Consider the following 16280-nt stretch of genomic DNA (forward strand, 5'->3'; position numbering starts at 1 on the left):
TTTATTTGTTGTGCATATTTTCATCAGTTTGCCATATGCCTTTTCATTTTGGCTATTTTTGGACAGATGAACACTTCTCATTTTTATGTAATCATAACTGTCGATCTTTTCCTCTCTTCAAACAGCCTTTTACCTGGCTGAGAGTCCCACATGTGAATTGCAGCTATCATTTAAATAATAATGCCAATTGTGAATTCAGACTAACTGGATTCAGAGACTCCTACATATACAACGAAGTCCTAACCTGTCCAGAGCCCCCATTCTCACTTCCTTACAAGCCTTGGCCACTAGAAGCCTAGGCAACTTAGACCGGTCACAGTTCTTGGTATCCTCGCAGCCCCCAGCAGATCGCCTTCTCAACCTCTCCATTTTGTCAATGGTACCACCTCAACTCCAGACTGGAAGTCAGGGTGGTACCTTTAACTGTACTACAGCCTTCATTTACTTTTATGTTTTTTACATCCCTGCCATGCAAGAGCTTCTCATACTCACTGGGGTTCAACCACCTTGTTGCCATTCCAGGATCTCTACAATGAGGCTCCCTAACCCTCCCCCAGGCATGAACCTTCTCAGGTCTGGCCAGCCCTGGCTAGGTGAGGTGACTTGACCTCACAATGCCATGAGGATGCCACGCCCACCCACAATGCCTCCTTTCTTCTAAATACAACACACGTATTCCTAGAAGCCTTTCCAAACAGATGTCTCCTTTTTCTGGCCTGCTCCTCATACTTTAGAGAGGAAAGGGCCTTAGAAAGCATCTCCTTTAAATCTCCCATTTTTACAGAGGGGGATGGACCTGCCCCAAGTCACATGTTCCTCCCCACTCCCCCACTCCCACCTATACATGACACAGTTCTGCATTTTACTATCTAATCTTAATGACCTTGAGGCTAAAGATGGTGACCTTGGCTTTTTTGGATTTGTCTAGGCTCTAATCTCCCCCAACTGCTAGCACTGGGCAGAGGTCATAATACTTACTCCACAGAGTTTGCTGATTAGACCTAAATTGTTATATAAACAGATGGACTTTTCTCTATTTTTTTCTTTTTTTCGGTACGCGGGCCTCTCACTGTCGTGGCCTCTCCCGTTGCGGAGCACAGGCTCCAGACGCGCAGGCTCAGCGGTCATGGCTCACGGGCCCAGCCGCTCCGCGGCACGTGGGATCCTCCCAGACCGGGGCACGAACCCGTGTCCCCTGCATTGGCAGGCAGACTCCCAACCGCTGCGCCACCAGGGAAGGCCCTATTTTTAAAACATATTCTGGTAAAGATATGACATCTTAAAGACATTATTGATATTCAAATCATTTTCAAACAAAATCCATCTTCTTTATTAAATATCTAAAACACCAAATTATTCTGTTCTACTGTAAGCTCTGTGAGAGCAAAGATGACACGTCTTCCCTGGAATATAATGGGCAGTTTTGCAGAATTTTGTTTAACGAATGACAGAGGGAAGAGGTGACTATTCTTTAGTGTCATTTCATGCTACTTAAGTTGATGACTGATATCTAGAAAAGACAAGCTCTAACATTCTTATTGCCATGTAACAGCACTAATCTAAAATTACTATTAAGAATATCTAATTCTGAGTGGCTTTTTATACCACCTTGAGAACTTCGAGCTTTGTTGGGTTGCCAGCAACACGTTTGCCATCTGGGCAAAGATGCTAACTACTACGGCTGAAGTTCTACAGATGTTATCATGGTGAATTTCTCGCCTTCTCCTGAGAAATACGTGGTAGGGGAGTAATACCAGCTCTTAGTATCCTCTTAGCATCCCCAGCTAAGGGAAGCTACCCTTATGAGAATCCAGTGGCCTGCAGCCTGAGGGACCAGAAGGACGGCATCGCTGCCTGGATCAGTCCATTCACTCGCTGCCTTGCCCTGTACCAAAGCCTGTCATGTTGTCCTGCTTCGCTGGAGGAGGGAAGGAGTGGAGTGTGGGCATGTGAGCCATGAGCAGGCTTGTGCACTATGGGCTTCTTGCTACGACACGGCTCTATCAAAATGGAGCCACCTTGGGAATTCCCTGGTGGTCCAGCGGTTAGGACTTGGCGCTTTCACTGCTGGGGTCCGGGTTCGATCCCTGGTCAGGGAACTAAGATCCCACAAGCCGCACACAGCCAAAAAAAAAGAAAAGAAAAGAAAAGAAAAGAGCCACCTTTAAACAAGAAAGGGAAAGAAAAGGAAGCCTTTACCACAGGTATTAAAAAGGAGTGACCACAAAGAAGACAAAAGAAAGAAAGAGAAAAGGCTATGCTCCATGTAAATGCCTTGTAATCCTTTCCTGTCAGTGATAGCCTAGTGGTTTCTAGGTGACGATTAATTACTCTTCCGTAAGACTGCTGCAAAATGTAGAGATACTAAACGTCTAGGATGCAACGTGAATATGATGATCAGAGTCTTTGACTTGGGTAGCCATGGAACCTGACCTTCCCCTGCTGCCAGCCACCACCTGAGTGTGCCAGCCAGCACAGTGCTTGGGGAAGAAGAATGAGGCTGGCTCAGTTTCTTGGTGCCCAGTTCTGAGTTCCTCCCACAGACCCAGTGATGCACTAGAGCTGGCTATAAACGGAGGGAATTTGGCCTGAGAAAAGCCTGCAGAATTCGGGAGTCTGAAGAGCTGGTCAGCAACCATGTTTTGATACATTTTCAAAAACAGTCTTGGTAATTCTAGATTGAGCAGGACCTTTCTCTGGCCCCTAAACAATAGATGCATGAAATTCAATTGCTAGGTTTTTTGAAAAGAAATATGATTCTTAATAAACAATTTGTGCCTTTTGCCAGCCAAGCACTCTCTCTTTGTCCTCTCCAGGCAACATGATGGCAGCCGTTTCCACTCAGCCGTTACATATCACTCGAGCACTTCACCATCCGCTGAGGCAGGGAAGCATCTCGAATGTAGCAGTGGGAGCAGAATTCAGGTCTTGGCTTGCAGCCACGGTGGCCTCTCGTGTGCCCCCCACCAATGTGGATGGATGGCTGTGAGTCAAAAGGTGGCCCTTGTCGCCGCTGAGGCCTCTTCCTGACGGTGAGTCACCAGGTCCCCCGCGTCCTCCCATCCTTCTCAGCTTTGCAGTGATTTCTGACTAGGCAATGAGAGGCCCCTTTGCCACCCAGCCACAAGACCTTCTCCTGGTGAGCATAAAACCTCAGGGAGGTAGAAATGTGTTTTTCTCCCAATGGCTGCGGCAACCCTGGTCCAATCACTTGTTCAAACACATGTGTAAAAATGCCTGGAAACGGTGATGATGTAGTTGATAACAATACCAGTTAACATGCACTGAGTGTTCAATTTGTGGTAATGACTCACATGAAATACCTCACTGTGCTTTCACAAAATAAATAAATAAAATTTTAAAAACCTTGTTCATGGAGTCACAGTCAACAGAGCAAGGGCTGTGGAAGCAGCCACAGCTGGAGTAAGGTCCCTGCTGTGTCACTAAAGAGCCCAATGACCTTGAGAAAGTCCTTCAACTCCCTTGGGCTTCTGTCTCATGGGACAAATGGGGAGACTTTCGCCCACTCTGCCTTACTCCTACACATAGTGCAAGTTTACAGAGACATACCAGAGACAAGGGATGGAAAAGCTCATCAGAAACTGGAATGCACTCTCCACAAGACAAGGCTGGGACAGACTCTGGTCCAAGGTCATACAGCTGGTTCATGGCTGGCCTGGAACGAAGGCCCGGGTGTCAGAACTCCCAGGCCAAACAGACTGAGCTGCTGTTCTGCTCAGCTCAGTGGCGCATAGAACCACCAGCAGCTGGCATGGAAGCCTGCTCCACACAGGAACTCCTCGTGGCTGACTTTCGCATCTCCTCGGCCTCACGCATCACCACCAGCACAACTGCCTCTGTCTAAATTTTTAACACACACACACACACACACACACACACTCTCTCTCCCTCTCTCACTGTCACACACTTGTGCATACCTTCTCTCACACAGATTATCAGAATTCACAGAACTGGTCCTGTAAGCAGGGATTTGTCAACATCCTGGGAAATTCTGGAACCCTCTGGCTATGACTACTCTTCAGGATGAAGATTTCTGCAGGTGGGTAAGAATTAAGGAAATAAAAGAAATGCCCTTGGGATAACCATGTGTTTCTCTAGCAGATTTTTTTTCTTTTATCGGTACGCGGGCCTCTCACTGCTGTGGCCTCTCCCGTTGCGGAGCACAGGCTCCGGACGCGCAGGCTCAGTGGCCATGGCTCACGGGCCCAGCCGCTCCGCGGCATGTGGGATCTTCCCGGACCGGGGCACGAACCCGTGTCCCCTGCATCGGCAGGCGGACTCTCAACCACTGCGCCACCAGGGAAGCCCCTCTCTAGCAAATTTTATTTCATTTTGGTGAATACCATAAGATCCAGTAATTCTGACTCTTTAAAAAGTGGGTTTTCTTCTGGGCTTCCCTGGTGGCGCAGTGGTTAAGAATCCGCCTGCCAATGCAGGGGACACAGGTTCGAGCCCTGGTCCGGGAAGATCCCACATGCCGCGGAGCAACTAAGCCCATGCACCACAGCTACTTAGCCTGCGCTCTAAAGCCCGCGAGCCACAACTACTGAGCCCGTGTGCCACAACTACTGAGTCCACGTGCCACAACTACTGAGCCCGTGCGCCTAGAGCCCGTGCTCCACGATGAGAAGCCACCGCAATGAGAAGCCCGTGCACCGCAACGAAGAGTAGCCCCCGCTCGCCGCAACTAGAGAAAGCCCGCACACAGCAACAAAGACCCAACACAGCCAAAAATAAATAAATAAAATAAATATTTTTTTAAAAAAAGTGGTTCTTCTTTTACTAGACTAGATGGCACTGTGGTATCACCTTTTTGATGATCAAGAAAATCTTATTTCATTTCAAATAATTTTGCTTCCATTGGGGGCCGTCCAAGAGGCTGAACCCTCCCCTTGAGGGGGCCTGGTTATCTTATGGTAAATTTCTGAAGTAATCTGCCAGAAGACCAGATACACAATCAAGACCACAATAATAATGTGTGTCTACAGATCCTGTCACACCCTGACCTACATGTCCAAAAGGATTCTAAAAGGCACATGTGCCCTGAGGAATTCCAAACAGGGCCAGGGGGTCCACAGTGGCCAAGACTTCATTTTTATTCCTGTGCCACAGCCATGGCTGTGGAATTCAATTTTTGCCCTCAAGAGCTTTTTACATCACCACCCCTCACAAAACCTACAGGCTCTATCAGCAGGAGGGATTGTTTTCAATATTGCCAAACTGTTTAGGAACGTCTTAAACACCAGAGTCTTGTGGTGACAATGGCTTACACAATTCTCGCAACAGATTGAGGCAGCAACCTTCCTAGGGTCAAGGTTCTCTTAGGTCGGGGAAAAAAAAAAAACGGTTAGTGCTGGAAGGGAAATGAAAGTTCAACAGATTCTCCCAGAATTCCAGCATTCAAAAAGGACACTGTAAACTGAGGGAAGGGAAAGTGAGTAGGGGGTGAGGTTTCCTCTAAATCTCAATGGTGACCAGGAAGTCGGAGCGCTCCATTCGTCTGGGGCTGGACAGAAGAAACTGCCCGGCTCTTGCATTCCAAGAGGCATCAACAAAATATGGCCGTAGCCCTCACCATGAGGGGTTGGGGAGGCAGAGGAGGGAGTGGGGAGCCTGCCCAGGGAAGCAGCCTCTGTAGCAGCAGCAGCCTCCAGGACCCTTGTGGTCACCTCGCTGGGGAGACAGAGAGCATGGCCACGTCAACGAGACTCTCCTTGTCCATTCCCCGGACTGCCTGCCGCAGCCCACATCTGTTTTAGGGAGAGTCGCAGAATGGGAGCCCTGACTGGAGGCAACTGCACCCCAAAGAGTCCTTCCTACTCCTCCCCCCTTTATGGCATCCATGACCTCCAGCAACTGGGCATTGCAGCTGGCTGGAGGAAAATGCCCTAGCTTCAAAAGCAAGTGGCTTTTCATAAAACAGCTCTTTCCGATTCAGCCCTGGGTTCATAAAGTTGGCTGGCGGCGCCCTGCTCCGGGGCTCAGAGTTTGTAAATCAGGAGAGGTTTCTCAAGACTGAGCCCCACATGGGATCCGGGGCAGCGTTCCACCTGCCCTTCGACCCGCGGGGTGCCCCTCGCACTCGCAAAGCGCCGCTGATGCCCGGCGTGCAGCCAGTAGTGCGGGGCGCAAGCTGGGTACCACGAGCTCTCTCTGGGTGTCCGCAAACAGCCGCAGAGGGACATTCATTCGCCCAGGGAGAGCAGAGCCAGTGGAGAGAAAGGAGGAGGGAGGCGACAAAAGTCAGGAAAGAAGAGAAAGAACAAAAAGGGTTAAAGAAAGAACGAGAAACAAAGTGAAAGAGGAAAACGGAGGGAAAAGGAAAGAGCGAGCGGCCAGGAGTTGACCAAGATCCCAAGCACGAGAAAGCGAAAAGAGAAAAAGGCAAATAGAGGAAGCGAGGGGAAAGGCGGGGGGAGGGGAAATGCGGGAGCGGGAAAGAAGAGAGAGCGAAACGAGGCTTGGGAACCTGGGTGCGGAGAAAAGAAGCGAAAGGCTGGAGGAGCTCAGGGACGCTGCACTCAGAACATAGTTTTTTCGGGCCCTCCAGTGCGGAGTCTGCGTGCTGTACCCTGTCCCGGCGGCGGCCGGGGGGCGCTCGTCCCGGGCCTCCTGGCCGCTTCCCTAGCGCGCACTCCCAGCCGCCAAGCAGGCCAACCCGCGGGCAGAGAGAGGAGCCGTCCCAGGTCGGAACGGACGAGCTTCCTGCAGCCGCCACAGCGCCACGAGCGCGCGCGCCGGGGCGCCACCGCAGGGGCGCCGAGGTGCTCCCTGGGTCGCCGGCAGCGGCTAGCCGCGCCTCCCGGCCCTCCGTCCGCCGCGGCCCGGGTCCGCTCCCGCGCCCCAGGGCCCCGCTCCGCCGCGGGCGCGCACTCACCTGGACGGTCTCAGCCTGGAGTCGCGCTTGCTGTCCACCACGGCGGGCACGCAGCTGGTGAGCTCGGTCCAGTCGGCGTGCAGTCCGCAGCTCCAACCCGTGGAGAACCTGGAGAAGAGCCAGGTCTCCCGCTTACCCGGCCGGTGGCAAGTGCATTTCTTCTGACCCACGCGACATTCGCACGGTTGCTCCAGCTGGATGTTGCGCACCAGGTGGCGGCCGAAAGTGGTGCCTCCAGTCTTCTGGATGTGCAGGAACACGATCAGGTCATCACCCTTGATGTCGAAGTCTACCTTGCGCAGGAGGTCGCCGCGGCTGAAATTGTAACGGGGCACGAACCTCGCGGAGCTCTCATCCTCCGAGCGGTACGGGTCCGGCATCGGGGAGCTGAACGCCTGCAGGCGGAGGAGCTGGCATTCTGTGCCGGGGCACACGTATTGGAGGACGATCACGGCAAATAGGAAGAGCATCACCAAAGCCAGCAGCAGCTTGTTGGATTTCTCATCCATGTTCCCGACGCTGGGGGAAACCCAAGCTCCTTACGTCAATCCCGCAGCTCTGCCCGCGCTCGCCGTGCGCCCGTACCGCCTCCCTCCCCCTGGCGCCGCCGTAGCGCCCCTTTCCCCCTCCCCTCGGCACCGAGTACTCCACCGCGGCGGCGGCGGCGGCGGCGGCGCCCTTCCCCGCTTCCTTCCTTCCCGGCAGGCTCAGCGCTGTGGCTTCTGCCGCACACACCCCCCTCCCCCCGACTCCTTCCCGCTGGCCGCCTGCCCTCTCCCAGCGCCAGAGCTCTCCGGAGCCTCTTCGCGGGGTTTCGTACCCGTGGGACCCCGCCTGACCCGGTTGCCCCACTCCTCAACTCATACCACGGGTCCGAGCCCCCGCGCGTCTTGTTCCACTCTCGGTGGCTCCGTGACTCCCATCCCCATCCTGCTTCGCCCGCCGGACTCTCCCTGGCGCTTCTGCCCCCAGTCCCCTTGGCGCGCACGCCGCCGCCTCCTCGCCTAGCCCGACTCTCGGGCTCCTTCCCCGTGCGCCCCGAAGCCCTGCTCTTGCCCGCAACGGGTTGCCCACCTTGGGGGACGCCTCAAGGGAGCTCGGAGCCAGGCGTTCGGAGTTACCCTGGGGGAAGGGGGTCCGCCGGCAGCCCGACTTGCTAGCGGAGACGCTGCGCTACGGGTGCCCGCGGAAGCGCGGGGAGGGAGCCACAGCGTAGCCAAACGCGCGCCGCGCCCCTCCGGAGCCCCGGAGCCCGGCCGCCGCGGGCCAGCCGGAACTTTGCGCCTTTCTCTCCCCTCGAGGCTGCCTTCCCTTCCCGCACGGCTCCCGCGCGCCCTGGCCCGGGAGCGCGAGTCCCGCTTTCGCCTAAAACGTACCTGGCCAGGGGACCGAAAATCTTGGAGAAGATCGCGCCGAGCACGTGCTTCAGCGAGTGGCCCAGGGCGGCCAGGCCCCGGGTGAGCAGGGCCCGGCAGAGGGAGCCCAGGTCCCAGCGTCTCCTGAGGTCGTGCATCCGCCTGCGGCGGCCTCGGGCCAGCAGCGCGAAGAGAGGGGCGCGCGCGGCTCCCGCCAGAGAGGAAGAAGCCTTTAGGGGCTCGTCCAGGAGCGGCTGGGAGTTGAATCCGCGAGACACACCCCTAGGAGGGCCCGCGCGGACTGAGGCGGCGACTGATCCGGGCCGGCTTGCTGCCAATTTGGCCTCTACTCTGGAATGCCGGCGGGGACAGGTGGTGCGGGCGGGCGCTTCTCGCTCCGGTTGCAACGGCGGCCCGAGCGCCCGGGCTGCACACGCAGGCAGTGCCATTACCCCCTTGAGGCAACTCAGGGTACTAAGGATCTGGAGCGAGCTTGAATTTATGTAATAATGCCTCACGCCTAAGAGCTCAAACCACTTAACACGCAGAGGACCTGGGTCTTCTCCTGTCTTGGAGGACGGAGGTCACTCCAGTGAGCACATCAGTACACTCTGGCCTGTAATTTCAACCTCCCCTAAAATAGCAAAGGCGCAAATTGGACCTTTTCCCTCTCTCCTTGCCAATTTCCATTCTCCAACGGAAGCGGGGGCATTTTCTGAAAAGGTAAGTCAGCATGAAGGAAAAGCATGACCAAAAAACGTGTCAGAATGGGAATTTGAGCTTTTCTACAGCAGGGACTGGCCCTTACTCCCCCTCCTCTTGCTCAATCCTCAGCACCAAGCCCCGTGCTTACAGGAAGCCTTCACTCATATAAGGTGTATTAAAAGGAACGTACATGACTAAATACTACATCCTAGGGGGGCCATCTAATCCAAGGTGATGTGACAAATGAGGAAACTGAGGCCCAGAGAGGGAAAGGGATGTGCCCCAGGTCACACAGCAGAGCCTCAGCGTTTGAACCCAGGAAGCCATCCATTTCCTAACAGCACCTTTTCTAATAAATAGGTGCAGACCATCCTCAAGCCAAGTGTCCAAAAGGCTCTTTTCAGATGCAGGACCAGCAATGTAAGCATTAGCCAGAAAAGTAGGAATGTCCATTTAGAACAAGGTCCCCAGGACTCGGGGACGGTTCCCATCCGATTGTTCGGGTGGAGCTTGCTGCATACCGGGAACTGGTATTTCCGTGAATGAGTGCCCACCGCTGTCTAGTCCCACCACTGCAGAAGGAGCACGGGGTGGCAGCAGTGTCTCAGAGCAGCGCTGTCTGGGAGGTGGGGGCCGGTGAGATGAGTCCCTCCAGAGACAGCCTCTCCCACGATCTCCCTCAGAACATTTGGGCCCTCACTGAACCCTGCTCCGTCCCTCTTCTATTCTCTCTGCGTAGTGAAGCAGCAAGCGCTGGTCTGGGGATCCTGAGTTTCTGTCATTTCCTTGCTGGGCAGCCCTGGGATAATGACCTGCCCCTCCTGAGCCTCAGGTTCCTCTTCCGTAAAATAGGACTAATTCCTCCTTTTTGGCCATCTGGGGCAATTCCAAATATGAGGCAGTGTTTACCTGCTGCTCTAAGCTCAGAGGTGCTGACTGAGTCACGGGCCAGTGAAGGCAGGGGCTCTTCTCAGGCGATGCCACAGCTGTGCCCCCTGCCCTTACCTCCCCCACCCCCGCCCCAGATGTCCCCAGTCCTGGCTGGACTTCCATGTGGCCCCCAACCTACCGGGGACAGTGAGAGACCCTTTGTCTGGCTACAGGCGTGAGGGATTCTTGAGAAACCTGCATTTCAGGCATTTCCCCTGTCCGGAGCATCCTGGGGGGAACACTCTGACTTATACCAAGGAGCCAGATGCAGCAACCTACAAGGTAGACCTCCTGGCTTCCCTGAGAGCTCCCCTGATGCCCCCAGGCTCGTAGGACATGTCTGCGAGGGCAGGTGACGGGAGCCACGAGGGTCCCTCAGGAGCTCAGCCTGCCAGCTGTCCGTACCTTCTCCCAGGCCACCCATTCAACCTCTTTGTTCTCTCCAGTATGTGGCTCTCCTCATGGTGCCATCTGAGGCCCCCCCCCAACCATTACACCATCATAATGACATTCAGTGGATCCCCAGAGAAACACTTCCGGAACAGTGGGTCACACGTTCATGCCCCCAGCAACTAACTCTGGAGTTTCTACTCTAACAGATATCGGTGGGACTGGAACATGGGGAAGTGCCTTGCGTGGGGGTGGGAGAGTGGTAACCAGTACAGAGAACAATCGGGACTTAGTCATTTGGGTCACGAAGAGGAACACATTCACATACAGTCCGACGCTCAGAGCAAAGGGCAGCAAGGTTGGTGGTTTTGCTCTGTGCAAAGAAGGAACAGGAAGGGGCTGTGAAGTCTGGTTTCTGAGATCAGATATGTCACTATCAATCTAGTGTGAATATATACACCAGCTCATTGGAGGATATTTGCATGTACAAGCCTTTCCTCCACCCTCATGCTATAAGAAAAAGAAAGAAGTGAATCTCTCATGGTGGATTTCATATATCAGGGTTCCTAAAAGTGGGAAGAAACTTTGGGGGGCAGTAGGGGAGCCCACAAGTCTCAGAGGACCCTTCCTGGGGTGAGGAGGCTCCCTGCTAAGAAGAGGGAACTCTTCCTGTGTGTGTCCCAAAGTGCCACGTTCTCCTGAGGCCAGGCCTGGACCTTGGCAGGACGTTCCGAGACCTCTTGCAGCACTGGGCTAGGCCCACCTCCCAGGAACCAGTTCCTCTCAGGAACTGAATAACAGAGATCCTGATACTCTAGAAATCAGCCCTATTTTGGAGATTGGGGAGGGGAGCAGGAGAGGAAGCAAACTGGCTGAATTGTCAGGTCTGTGGTTTTGCATCTCCTTTCTTAGGGCAGCCTGAGTTGCTGCGTGTCTCTGTGTGTGCGTGTGTGCGTGTGTGTGTGTATACTTGGGATTCAGGACTTGGAAGGTGACGACTCCACAGTCTGATCAGGGCTTCTGGTTGTCTCCACAGTGTGGTGTGCTTTTCATTATTTTTCCGGAACCTTGTCCTTCCATGGTTTCCACAAAACGTTGCCGATTCTGGGAACATAAAGGTCAGGCTGGCTTGCATACTAAGCACTGCGCTCCCAAATATGCATTTGGTTTTGCTGGAGTCTGAGAGGAGAGCAGGAGATGGCTGAGAACGCGCTGGCCTGGGAGTCCAGTGACCTGGCTTCTTGTGTTGACTGCTGCGAATGAGACCCTGTATTGACCCCGAGGAAGATACTTGTTCGCTCTTGGGCTCAGCTTCCCTATTTGTAAGAAGGCAAAGTCGGTGTTGTGCCTTGAAGGGCATTTTCCTGCTCTCACATGGTAAGTCACACACTTTTCTTGTCTTTCTCAGGGCCAAAGTGCTGCCAAACCCTCAGCGCCTTGTTGCAGGTGAGAGCATGGTCCTCCCTGCTTTCTGTGACACTCACATGGTGGGGGGGGGGCGCACCGGGCCATCAGCAGCTGGACTTGTTCTGAGCCTATGTGGCAGGGGTAACAGCAGGGTCCCCTGTTCAAATTGAAACAGAAACTGAAAACTCACTGTGGAAGAAAGTGCTGCCATTCTTTATACAGAGCATAAAACACTAAAAAAAAATATGCTTTCCCCTTAGCCTGAGCATTCGCCGCAATGCTGTCTTTCCAGCTGTCGCTAATTTAAAACAAAAAAACGCTCATACTCTCAATTATAGGCGATTTTTGTCACAAAGATTGAAGGCATGCAAAGTATTGAGTCACTTCGTTGCTGGTTTTATGCGTCTCTCCAAACTGAATGAGCAGCAGTGCTTCACGGAAAGCGCTGCTCTGAAATTCGAGCTTTAATATTCTAAACAGGTTGAGTGTGTTATAGACAGCACTCTCAACCACTGTCTATTTTTCCCCCACGAAGCATTGACTTTTATTTGTTTAGCTTTAAAAAAAAAAGCCATGGGGCTGAAGGAATTAAAAGAGGAGGATGATGCCGGGGTGAAGTGTATGCTGAATGAACGTGTGGTGCAAAGGCAAGAGAAAGAAGCACTGGACCAGGGTTCACGGTCGACTCTGAACATGCAGACCCGTGGCTGCCCTTCTCCTGATGGGAGCTGCCCACCATTTCCCTGACAGTGACACCACCACTTCTCACTGACAGCCAATGGAAGAGTCAGTTCAGGCAGGGCCTTGAAAGCCATGGTGACCCAAGGCCTGGAAACCACCATAGGCAGCAGGTCAGACTCTGCTCCTGTGACAGTCACATCACTTCTTTGGGCCTCAGTCTCCAATCTTAGAAAACAGCCTGACCAGGTACCTTCCAAAAGCTGGCTTAGGGGTATAGTAAAGAGGAAGCCAATCTGAAATGAGTTTTTTTTAAAAAAGGAGAGCGCACAGGCTTGGAGAGCTCATCAGCCTGGGGTTTCATCAGGGTTCTCTGAGCTCCTCCCTCAGAGCCTCAGCTTTCTTATCCGTGAAAATGGGGCTATAACAAGCTCCCTGGGTTGTTGTATGAGTTAACAAAAATAATCTCTGGGGCGCACTCAGTCTAGTTCCTAGAAGGAGTAGACTTGAGGAAATGTTCCTTCTTCTTCCCTTTTGACTCTATCTTTGGTTTGAGCTCTTGGCTGCATTTCCCACAACAGTAACATACACACATTTAATGACAGGTGGCTGGCTTTGCCCCCACCCGTCTTCTTTACCTGCTGTCTTTTCTCACCCTCCCTCCACACCTCTCCAGTGCTCTCCTGGCTGGTGTCCCCTGGAGGAGGAAAGCCTCTGATCCGTTTAATCGCGCCGAGGGGTGGGACATGTCCACATGACCCCTGGCAGGAGACATCTACAAAAGAGGGGAAAGAGGGCAGTGCTTCTACCAAATGTAAAAATCACTAACTCAAAAAGATATCTATGGAATATTACTCAGCCATAAAAAGGAACGAAACTGAGTTATTTGTAATGAGGTGGATGGACCTAGAGTCTGTCATACAGAATGAAGTAAGTCAGAAAAAGAAAGACAAATACCATATGCTAACACATATATATGGAATCTAAAAACAATGGTTCTGAAGAAACTAGGGGCAGGACAAGAATAAAGATGGAGATGTAGAGAATGGACTTGAGGACACAGGGAGGGGAAGGGTAAGCTGGGAAGAAGTGAGAGAGTGGCATGGACATATATACACTACCAAACGTAAGGTAGATGGCTAGTGGGAAGCAGCCGCATAGCACAGGGAGATCAGCTTGGTGCTTTCTGACCGTCTGGAGGGGTGGGATAGGGAGGGTGGGAGGGAGGGAGATGCAAGAGGGAAGAGATATGGGAACATATGTATATGTATAGCTGATTCACTTTGTTATAAAGCAGAAACTAACACACCATTGTAAAGCAATTATACTCCAATAAAGATGTTAAAATAAATAATAAATTTTTTTAAAAAAGAGGGCAGTGCATTACCCCAGTGAATGATCCCCACCATAAGACACGATGAAAGATGCATAACAGGCCAGTGGAGGAGATGCTTGGGGAGCTGAGGTGGAGTAGAGTCAAGGGTTACAAGAATGTGCAGAACTTACAGGGCCAGCCCCACTGTCAATTATTGACACTAATTTTCAACTCCGTTCACTTCAAAAGTTAATGGTCGATCTGGCCAGAGCAGTTTCGACTTGTTCAGCTGAGCAAACCACAGCGGTCAGACTGAAAAACACAGTCAGTTTTGTGCTCGATCTGTATGAGCCAGAGCTGGGCCGCCAACACCCGTTCACCGTGGCCGAGTAAAAAGAGCGCCAAGCCGGAGCCCAAGAAAACAATGTTAGAGTCTCAGTTCTGCCGCCAGCTCACTGTGTGACCCTGGGCTAGTCTCTTGACGTCTCTGGGATTTAGCTGCTGACCTTGGTAAACTGAGGGCCTGCATTAGATGATGCTGAAGGCCCATCCCAGCAGGCACTTGCTGTGATCTAAGCTACGCCAGCTACTAAAAGAGCTGAGGAGGGGCCCCACTTTGTGTGGGCAAAAATGCACTACCGAAGATGACCCTCCAGCTAGTGGCTGAGTCTGAAAAGCAAAAGAAGAACTTTCATAAGGAGCAAACTTTCTTAGAGCAGTGGGTAAGAAAGAAACTTGAAAATAAGCCTTCCGGGCTTCTACCGACTTGGAAGGTGAAGTCAAAACTGAAGGACTGGAGTTACCTCCTTTCTGTCTTCAGCTTCACGATGCTTCCCTTGGCCAAAAACGCACTAAATCGTCTCGGAGTTCGAAGCATTCAGCCAACAATGGCAAGGCAGAACCACCAGAAGCGGGCACCTGATTTCCATGACGAATATGGTAATGCTGTATTAGCCAGTGGAGCCACTTTCCACGTTGCTGTATGGGCGTACACAGCAACACAAATTGGAATAGAATGGAACCTGTCCCCTGTTTGCAGAGTCACCCCAAAGGAATGGAGAGAACACTAATCATCCCAGCTGGTTTCATACTGAATTGTTTCAAAATCAACTCATAATTGATGCCAAGTAAAAAGCATTATGTACCCATTAACATATGGCGTGATTGTAGAAACAAAGTACACTTGAAAACTTAAAAAAAAAAGAACTGAAGGACTGGGACTTCCCTGGTGGTGCAGTGGTTAAGAATCCTCCTGCCAATGCAGGGGACACTGGTTCGAGCCCTGGTCCGGGAAGATCCCACATGCCACGGAGCAACTAAGCCCGTGCACCACAACTACTGAGCCTGCACTCCAGAGCCCGCGAGCCACAACTACTGAGCCCCCATGCTGCAACTACTGAAGCCCACGCACCTAGAGCCCGTGCTCCACAACAAGAGAAGCCACTGCAGTGAGAAGCCCGCACACTGCAACTAGAGAAAGCTCGCGCACAGCAACAAAGCCCCAATGCAGCCAAAAATAAATAAATAAAATAAGTAAATTTATATTTTAAAAAAACTGAAGGACTGGGGAAAAGTGTTGAGAAGTGACCTCCAGCTGACACAAAAGCCCTAGGTGGTTTTAATAATGCTAATAACTAAACCAAGAATGGCCTTGCCTGGTCCACAGCGTCCCACTTGTTCGCCTACTCTGGGGTCTTTGCAAGACAGAAGCACACCCATTGCTGATCTCCTGACTGGTCTCCATGGGAGTTCCAGTTTTGAATAATAAAATACAAAAGCTGAAAATTATATCTCAGAGCAACGCAAAGGATTTGGAGGAAGCTAGCCTTGAGGCCAAAGTGGCTCCCAGGAAAAGGATTTCTTTGTCACTCAAATGGGCTTGAAGGGGAATGTTTTAGAAGAACCACCCAGGAAAAGAGAAAATTAGTTTAGAGAAATCATACATGTCACAGACTAAATGAAAATTAATTTTTAATCAGAGCGAGCCAGACTAGACTTAACTGGGCTTGAGAGCAAAACCTGGAAAAGGACTTACTTTTTTACGTACACATTTTCAAAATCCACATTTCGCCAAAAGGCCTGAGAATGCAGAAAGCTACAACATTAGAGCCGCAGGGGAAAATGAACTTGGTAAAAGACACGTTGAACGTTCATCTCCACCGAAGAAAGTTGCCTCAGTGGGTACCATCTTGTGAAAGATTTAGCTGATGCAGAAGACAATATTCAAGTCCCCAGTGAGAAGAGTTGATAGGAATGAATGAAGGGTGAGAATTGTAATGGGGGGCGGTTGAGGGGAGGGCAACATTTTGTCAAGGATGCTCCAGTGCTCTGCACCATGGTCATGTCATGGCCACGGTCATGTCTCCTGCAGGCTGACTCCAGAATGTTTAGCAAACTATGCCAGTGAGAGCTCCCGAACTCAACACCTATTATGTTTCAAGCACGTGGCTAAACACTTTACATGCTCTCCTTTAATTAACATGCTCAGCAGCCCAATGAAGTGGTTACTTCTGTTGTACTTATTTTACAGATGAGTAAACTGGGTTTTACAGAGTTACAGCTACCCAGCTAGGAAGTAGCAGAGCTGTGACTTGAACCCAAA

At 51.9% G+C, this 16280-nt stretch overlaps 1 protein-coding gene and 1 pseudogene across 6 annotated transcripts in view; one reads left to right on the forward strand and one right to left on the reverse strand.

The window, feature by feature from the left end:
• The window catches only part of HS6ST2 (heparan sulfate 6-O-sulfotransferase 2), a 291233-nt gene extending 282420 nt beyond the window's left edge, over window positions 1-8813 (reverse strand). The window contains exons 1-2 of one of the 6 annotated variants that reach the window (XM_060292150.1): window positions 8275-8813; window positions 6899-7417 (exon numbers count right to left, since the gene is read on the reverse strand). In XM_060292150.1, the coding sequence (XP_060148133.1) occupies window positions 6899-7417; window positions 8275-8702 (947 nt within the window). In that variant the 5' untranslated portion in view covers window positions 8703-8813. Of the gene's footprint in view, window positions 1-6898; window positions 7418-7764; window positions 7784-7972; window positions 8096-8274 lie in introns of those variants that run through there. The other 5 variants (XM_060292149.1, XM_030846521.2, XM_060292148.1 and 2 more) reach the window with 5 other exon arrangements.
• A 5637-nt stretch (window positions 8814-14450) lies between these two features.
• On the forward strand, window positions 14451-14805 carry LOC115847070 (cytochrome c oxidase subunit 7B, mitochondrial pseudogene; annotated as a pseudogene).
• The last annotated feature ends 1475 nt before the right edge of the window (window positions 14806-16280 follow it).

Source organism: Globicephala melas, chromosome X, assembly GCF_963455315.2.
Source record: "Globicephala melas chromosome X, mGloMel1.2, whole genome shotgun sequence".
NCBI classification, from domain to species: domain Eukaryota; kingdom Metazoa; phylum Chordata; class Mammalia; order Artiodactyla; family Delphinidae; genus Globicephala; species Globicephala melas.